General features: G+C 37.8%; 1 protein-coding gene across 1 annotated transcript; it reads right to left on the reverse strand.

The window, feature by feature from the left end:
- Positions 1–702: 702 nt before the first annotated feature.
- LOC112661830 (ribose-phosphate pyrophosphokinase 1-like) lies at positions 703–6,648 on the reverse strand. The gene has a single exon (XM_025449939.3). It carries the CDS (start codon positions 6,349–6,351, stop codon positions 5,380–5,382), a length of 972 nt encoding a protein of 323 aa, XP_025305724.1. The 5' UTR covers positions 6,352–6,648; the 3' UTR covers positions 703–5,379.
- Between the last annotated feature and the right edge of the window lie 2,042 nt (positions 6,649–8,690).

Raw genomic sequence — 8,690 nt, forward strand, 5'->3', positions numbered from 1 at the left:
AATGGACCCGCACAATACAAACTCATGTGTTCAAGAGTCAGTTATAGTTGGAAAAGATGATGGATGGATGCTGTGGTAACAGATGGATTTGGACTAAGTTGATGGAAATCAGAAAATAACGTTTTTTTGCATGGAATGCTTATAACTCTAGATATTATCTTGTATGCAAACATTATTCAACAATACAACATATGCTTTTTGTTTCTTTCAAGTTTTTATTTAAATTCCAGTTAGTTAAAATATAGCATATTATTAGTTCCAGGAATAGAATACTGATTCATCACTTCCATATTACATCCAAGGCTCATCACAACTACCCTCCTTAATACCCATCACCCATTTAACTCATCCCTCAGCTCACCTCACCTCCAGCAATCCTCAGTTCATTCGCTATAGTTAAGAATCTTTTTTATGGTTTGTCTCTCTCCTTTTTTCTCCCTATGTCATGTTTCTTAAATTCCACATATGAGTGAAAGCATATGGTATCTGTCTTTCACTGACTTTTTTCATTTAGCATAATACAATCATGTTCTATCCATGTCCTTGCAAATGTCAAGATTTCATTCTTTTTCATGGTTGAGTAATATTCTAATATATATATAATATGTGGTTGAGTAATATTCTATTCTAATATATATAATATTATATATATATATATATATATATATATATATATATATATATATACACACACACTCACCTCTTCTTTATCCACTCATCAGTCAATGGACATTTGAGCTCTTTCCATAATTGGCTATTATTGATAATGCTACTATAACATTGGGGTTTATGTACCCTTTCAAATCTGTACTTTTGTATCCTCTGGGTAAATACATGGTAGTATAATTGTGGGTCATAAGGTAATTCTATTTTTAACTTTTAGAGGAACCTCCACACTTTTTTCCAGAGTGGCTACCCCAATTTGCATTCCCACCACCAGTGTAAGAGGGTTCTCCTTTCTCTGCATCTTCCCCAATATCTGTTGTTTCCTGTGTTGTTAATTTTAGCCATTCTGACAGGTGTAAGGTGATACCTCATTGTAGTTCTAATTTTTATTCACCTGATGATGAGTGACGTTGGGCATCTATTCATGTACTGTTGGCCATTTGGATGACTCCTTTGGAAAAAATGCCAATTCATGTCCTCTGCCCATTTCTTAACTGGGTTATTGGTTTTCTGGGTGTTGAGTTTGATAAATTCTTTGTAGATTTTGGATTCTAGCCCTTTATCAGATGTGCCATTTGCAAATATCTGCCATTTTGAAGGTTGCCTTTTGTTTTTGTTGATTGTTTCCTTCCCTCCACAAAAGTTTTTTATCTTGATACAGTAGTGATAGTTCATTTTTGCTTTTGTTTCCCTTGCTTCCAGCAATGTGTCTAGCAAGAAGTTGCTGTGGCCAAGATAAAAGAGATTGCTGCCTGTGTTCTCCTCTAGGATTTTGATGGTTTCCTGTTTCATATTTAGTTCTTCCATCAATTTTGAATTTTTGTGTATGGTGTAAGAAAGTAGGCCATTTTCATTCCTTTGCTTGTTGCTGTGCAGTTTTCCCAACACCATTTGTTGAAGAGACTGTCATTTCCCCATTGGATATTCCTTGCTGCTTTGTCAAAGATTAGTTGATATAGTTATGGGTCTATTTCTGGGTTTTCTATTCTCTTCCATTGATCTATGGGTCTGTTTTTGTGACAGTGCCATATTGTTTGATCACTTCAGCTTTGTAATAAAACTTGAAATCTGGAATTGTGATGCCTCCAGCTTTGCCTTTCTTTTCAAGATTGCTTTGGCTATTCAAAGTCTTTTATGGTTCCATACACATTTTAGGATTGTTTTTTCTAGCACTGTGAAAAGGGTTGTTAGTATTTTGAAAGGGATTGCATGAAATATGTAGATTGCTTTGAATAGTATAGACATTTTAACAATATGTGCTTTTTTAAAAAATTAGAAAATTTGGTTAATGATGAAAAATTAAAGACTGATGTGGAGATTAAAAGAAATTGGAAGCACAGATACCATTTGGGAGGCAGCTCTGATAGCTGCAATATATGTATGTAATATCCTGGACCAAATTATATAGGCAGACATAGAATGAAGAGGGTGTTTCTAAAGCATATAGGGCTCACTCTCTGACTTTCTATAGGTAATAAGAGAGATAGAAAAAAAAACAAAAATGGCTCCTCAGATATCTAAACCTATCATAAGTGATTGGGTGGTATCATAAGTGATTGGGTGAATGGATGATTGTGTTTACATATTAGGAATGAAATATTAGATGAAGATTATTTTTTGTGTTGCTCTCTATAATGATAGAGAGAGAGAGAAACTATCAAGTTTACTTTCTGATAAATACATTCATAACTAGAATATATAATTGTTGCTCAGACTTAAAACCTTTACTATATTCTCCTAGACATTGTTTATATCTGATAAGTAAAAAAAAAAAAATAGCTGATATTCAAAATTGAGAACTAAAAGGGGGAAATAATGAATTAATTACATATCCAAAGATAGTACTGAGATTTATATTATTTTATTTTTTTAAGATTATTTATTTATTTATTCATAAAGACACAGAGAGAGAGAGAGAGGCAGAGACACAGGCAGAGGGAGAAGCAGGCTCCACACAGGAAGCCCAACGCAGGACTCGATCCCCAGTCTCCAGGATCACACCCCAGGCTGCAGGCGGTACTAAACCGCTGCACCACTGGGGCTGCCCAGTACTGAGATTTATATTTAAAAACAGGATGACCATTTCCCACTTGCCCAATTTGAGTGGAGGTTTATTATGTAAAACTGGGTTGGAAATATGGAGAGAATAAAGAATCCTAATACTTAGGCAATAGATTAGAACGATAAGATTTTAAGGCATAATTTAACATTTTGTATTTGCTGATGCAAAGTATTTCCTTTGATTTTAAGATTTAGTTTTCTGACCAAGCCATTAAGTATTGAAATGAGAATAATAAGCTACCCAGAATAAAACTTGAATAAATGTTTATCTATAGAACAACTTCTCATTTTTATAACTATTATTTCAATTCTTCCACTTCTGGTGGTTTGTTTGTGATCCATGAGAAATGGTTATAAACAAATGAAGCAAATTCTCTTTTTAACTGGCACAAGTATATTTAATCAAGAGTGTGCATGAAGGACAAATGAGACATGCAGATGTGAAATAAATTTTGAGACTACATTGGCATAGCACTTTATAAATTAAATGGGCTTCTTAGAAATCTTACTGAAGAAGATCTATTAAGAAAAGACTTAATTTATGAATAAGGAATAAAAATCTTGCCAAGCTTGAGTATTTTAAGAAATTGGGTGTATACATTCGACTACAAAATGCACATTATTAAAAGTAAAATAGTAGTCCACACTTAAGAGCTGGGATGGTCTAGGCAGAGTGAAGGAGGAAAAGAAATGTTGACCTTGAAGCTAAGGGTCAAACTCTATTTTCAGAAGGCACATTGGATTTTACTTTCTTTATGCACAATTTAATTGAAATAGCTATGTAATATTGTTTTAATACTCATGAAATAATTAACATTCATCTAGACTTAATAATAGTGGACCATTACCATTTTTAAATGATTTAAAATCTCAGTACAATAAGAAATAATTTGAGGTGCCACAAAAATAATTTCTTCTTTACTTAGAATGGTTGTAAAGTCTCTTTCCTTTAAACTTATAGCAATTTCTAACTCATACTACATGAACTCGTTGTCACTTTCCCAAAGATAATACTTCCTTATATAAGGAAAAATTCATAATGATACATATTTTAAAAGCATTGTTAGAAAATGGGGACAAGCACTGAGATGATTTTTATATTATCCAACCAATGAGGAAAAATTGTGCAGAAATATATGGAAATGCTGTTCTGAATCAGTTTGTCAGCAATATTTGAGACTACTTGCTGAGACACCACAGCACTGGGATAGAAACAAAGATGTCAGTGAAGGGAATCAAGTTTTCTTCTTACATGAGTTTCTAGGATTGTTTTTATTTTAAGCTACAGAACATATATATATTTTTTAAAATATCAAAATCTTTACAAAAAAAGTTCAATTAAACAAAAAATTGCCAATCCAGTATAACTTAATACTCTGAAATGTACAAATAGGGACAATTGAATACATATTCCCAAAGTAATGAAATGTTTAAATAAAAGATACTCATAAAGAAAAAGATACTTATAAAGAATACAACCTTACTCTGTCCAATTAGTTATAATATTTCAAACTACACGTAGAGTTGCCTAATGGATTAGATTAAATTAGGTACAGACATTGTGTCTAATTAGCATACAATTATTTTCAAACTGATCCTAAAACTCTTAAAGATACTTGTGTTTTGTTTTGTTTTGTTTTTTCAGACTTCACACACAGACACTTTATTAGTTTCCTCTACAAGAGACCGTAACATCAGTCTTTTTAACAGAAATCTCAGGTCATTGGAGAGGCCAAATAGATGGCAGAAAGATGAAATATTTAAATTAATCAAAAGGCACTACAACTCCACCTAAAACCTATAACCACAGCAGTAGTGGGCTAAGGAAGATTATGCTATGGCAAAAAATAATCCCGTGCCGATGTGAGAGATTACGGAGCAGGAAGCTGAGTTTGCTTTCCAGAAGACTGTGGTAGGAGGAACATTTGTGCCCCAGAGGACATATGGCCAGGGGAAGGGCAAGATGGCTGAAGGTCAAGCCAAATGGAAAGGAACAGGTACAAAGGAAAATCCAGGCAACACAGTCCCCAAGCTGGAGGGGATGAAGGATCAGGCTTTTTCCTCCCAAGAAGCATCCACTGCCCTGTGTGCTGCCTACCCCCAGGCACCCCCCACCCCTACTCCAGAGATCTGCTCAGGCTGTAAACTGCCCACTGGCTCCAGATTTACAGGACTGAGCAGCCTGAGCTGGGCTGGGGCTGCCTAGGGTTCATTTCGCAGGCTTTGGAGAACTTGTCACAGGTTGGGGGTAGAGGGGGAAAGGGGGCTGGGCTTTGTTGCCAGTAGTTCTGAACCAAGGAAACCCTGAAGTATTCACATGCTAAGTAGTGTGTGCTTTCCCCTCCCCAGGGGAACATTCAAACACCCCTCTACAACACCTTCCAAAGCCTGAAATCTTGCTGCAGGCTCAGCTGTCGTTAAAGCCTCAAGCCTCACAGCATCAAGCTAGAATGAGACAAGGCAGACGCAGGCCAGGCGGGGGAATCTCAGCAGCTAATCTCAATCTTTCTCTAAATTTAGGAGAAATGCTAATATACCCTGATGAGGGGTGTAGAAAGCGTCGGGGGAGCAAGCCGGGCCTTCTGCTGAATCTGTCCTCAAATACCAAGGGGGAAAACAATGGGGTGGGGTTCACTTTATTTGTAAAAAGCCTCAGCACTCACTGTACTGTAAAGGGACATGGCTGAACAGGCAGGAAACTGATTCCCCGTTGTGAGTTCTCCTGATGGCTTCTGCCAGGATCGCGGAGATGTCGATCACCTGTATTTTGGAGCAATGCTTCGTCTTATCCTCCTGAGGTATGGTATTGGTGACCACGACTGCTTCAAAGCATGCGCTGTTAATGCGAGAGATGGCCGGGCCAGAGAGGATTCCATGAGTCAAGACAGCATACACCCTGGAGTCTCCAGCTGAGAGGAGTTTGTCGGCCGCGAGGCAGATCGTGTCACAGGTATCGGCCATGTCATCCACCAGGATGGCCACTCGATCCTTCACGTCTCCCACCAGCACCATGCGGTCTACTTCGTCGGCCTTCTTCCGTCCTCTGTGAACCGGAGCAAAGTGCACGTTCAACCAGTCGGCGATGGAGGCCACTCTCTTAGCTCCTCCAGCGTCGGGTGAGACAATAGTACAGTCCCTCCACTCGGAGACGCTCTCCCGTATCCACTGCAGGACGGCTGGCGCTGCATACAAATTGTCCACTGGGACATCAAAAAAGCCCTGGATCTGAGAAGCCTGCAGGTCCACGGTGATAATACGATGCGCGCCTGCCACCGTGAGCATATCTGCCACAAGCTTGGCCGAGATGGGAGCCGGGCTCTTCTCCTTCTTATCCTGCCGGGCATACGGGAAGCATGGGATGACCGCGGTAACCCGGCTGGCCGAGGCAATCTTGCAGGCATTATTCATGATCAAAAGCTCCATTAGATTGTCACTGATTTCGCCACAACCACTCTGAACAATGTAGACATCCTCTCCACGTACGCCCTCTCCAATCTCCACGCAGGTCTCTTGATTGCTGAATTTCTTGGTCACCACCTTGCCTAGCTCCAGGCCCAGGCGGTCAGCAATTTTCTGGGATAAGTCCTGGTGGGAGCTGCCGCTGAAGATCTTCATATTCGGCATCTTGGCTGCCTACCGTAGGCAGTCTGCGCTCAGCGATCACCGCTGCTGCTGAGACGGGACCTGAAGTCGGCCAAGAGACTCAGCGCTAACTGCTTCGCGTTGCTGCGCCGCCATCTTACCTCCCCGCCGCCATCTTACCTCCCCGCCGCCATCTTACCTTCCCGCCTCCAGATACTTGAAACGTATTTTCTTTTATGATTCAAATACCCCTCACCCACAAAATATCTACTCAGACTCTTAATTCACTTAGCAGACCCTTTCTTAATATGGAAAAGAAGCTAAACAACATTCCAGCCTTTATCCAAGTTAGGAAAAAGCGAATCTTAATGCTCAAATATATGATATTTTATATGAGGATTTAAGGTAATGACTAATGGATTTAAGGTAATTACTAATAAAATGCAGAGAAAAGGGGCACTTATCCTGAAGCATGTTGTATTCAGGGACAGCTTCGGCAGGCAGTGAGTTTAAATCAGGTTTCTGAGGATATTGCTGTGATAAACGAGCATTGCTCCTAAGATCTGGGGGAGGACCGAAAAAGAAAAAGAACCAAGGAAATGGAGAGTTCGAGTTTTGTAGGTCAGCATCTCACAACTCTTCTTATAATGGCAGTTCTCGAATCTATTATAACAGCTAAGGCAAGTATTGCAGTTCTTTTGAAATCTCTCAGAATCCATGCTCAAAGATAAGTTTATATTCACTTGAATGTCAATGTAAATGCTCAAATCCCAATGAAAGAAGGGGAAAAAAATACAAAATGACACATTTAAGGTAAACTTAAAATAGTGAAATAATTTGGGTTCCCTAGATAATGACTGAAAAAGAGAAAATGAAAGAGCCACCATTCCACTAGCACCTTCTAAATCCCAAGTACCCTGCAGGTGTTTTTGTGTATACTGTGGTATTTACTCCTTGTGACAATTACCAAGGCTCACAGGATTGATTTCATTATACAGAAGACATTGAAGTTTAAAGATCAAATAAGCTTCCCAAACTAAACTAAAGAAGGTGAATTGGGGTACTCTGTTTCGTGAAGTTTGTTACTTCCTCTTCATTAGTTTCTGTAAATACAGCAGTTTACATTTTGCCTTGTTTAATTTCATTGTAACTTTCTACATGGAAAAGGATTAGCCGTTCTATTGATACCATTTATGTATAGTGATTTATAGTATAACATGTGATTTCTACTAGAAATTTTATTTGGTATTTCTATTTAAAATTCGAAGAATCTGGAGCACCTGTGTGGCTCAGTCCATTAAGCATCTGCCTTAGGCTCAGGTCGTGATCCTGGGGTCCTCGGATCAAGCCCTGCTCAGCAGGGAGCGTGCTTGTCCATCTCCCTCTGACCCCCACTTGTACCTGTGCTGTCTCTCTCTCTCTCTCATAAATAAATAAAATATTTTAAAAATATATCTAAAATTTTAAAAATAAAAATAAATAAAATTCCAAGAATCTTATAATAAACATTTCTTTGGGACAGAATGTCCATAAACAGGAGTAAACATGATACATTATTAACAAAAAAACATAATTATGTCTCATACCTTTTACTTCACATATTTTGAAATAATGAAATTATTCAATCACTTTGAAAACATCGATGAAATAAAAAATTACTCCCAATCTGCAATTTACAACTGTGTCCCCTGATCAGTTAGGGAAGGTCAGAAGGGCTAATGCATTCACAAAGTACAGGAACCTGCAGACTGAAGGGGATGTACTTAATCCTCAGAGCCAAATAATCATTAGCAGTGGTGATGGATAAAGTCGAATATGCAATAGCTACAGGGTCAGTGTTACATTTATTCAGATTCATAAATGAAAGTAAGGAGTAATCAGGCTCTGAGATGGTAACTCATTCATTTTATCCTACACGAAGGATAAAACGCCCTAATCCCATAAACTCTGACAATCATGGTGCAATTACATACTGACTTTCTGTTATGTAATTCTAGTTTTAGGGCTTTAATGTTGCTGTTCAGCATTGATCATTCATTTGAAACAACACTTAGATGAAATATTTTCAATGAGGAATTAGATATACTTTCACTCAACAAATGTTTATCGAGTACATTCTATGGACATATGAAGTTTGAAACAGTATTGGTGCTAGATTAGCCTTAAAAAATTCCATGTATTGTATACAAAATCTAGTTTTGCGATTTTGTAACATGATATACAAATATAAAATTCACAAAGTATACTGATCTCTTAAGACTGAAGAGTCATAAACAGTACTACTTAAAAATTGTTGATGGACTGCAATTAAAAAATACTAGTGTCACAATAAATTCTCTTTAAAGTTCTTTGAAAGACAAAATACATTTTTGTTCCTCTTT

This window comes from Canis lupus, chromosome 31, assembly GCF_003254725.2.
Source record: "Canis lupus dingo isolate Sandy chromosome 31, ASM325472v2, whole genome shotgun sequence".
In the NCBI taxonomy this organism is placed as follows: domain Eukaryota; kingdom Metazoa; phylum Chordata; class Mammalia; order Carnivora; family Canidae; genus Canis; species Canis lupus.

Coding starts and splice junctions, on each gene's coding strand:
- LOC112661830 (XM_025449939.3), bottom strand. CDS start 6,351: ATGCCGAATATGAAGATCTTCAGCGGCAGCTCCCACCAGGACTTATCC.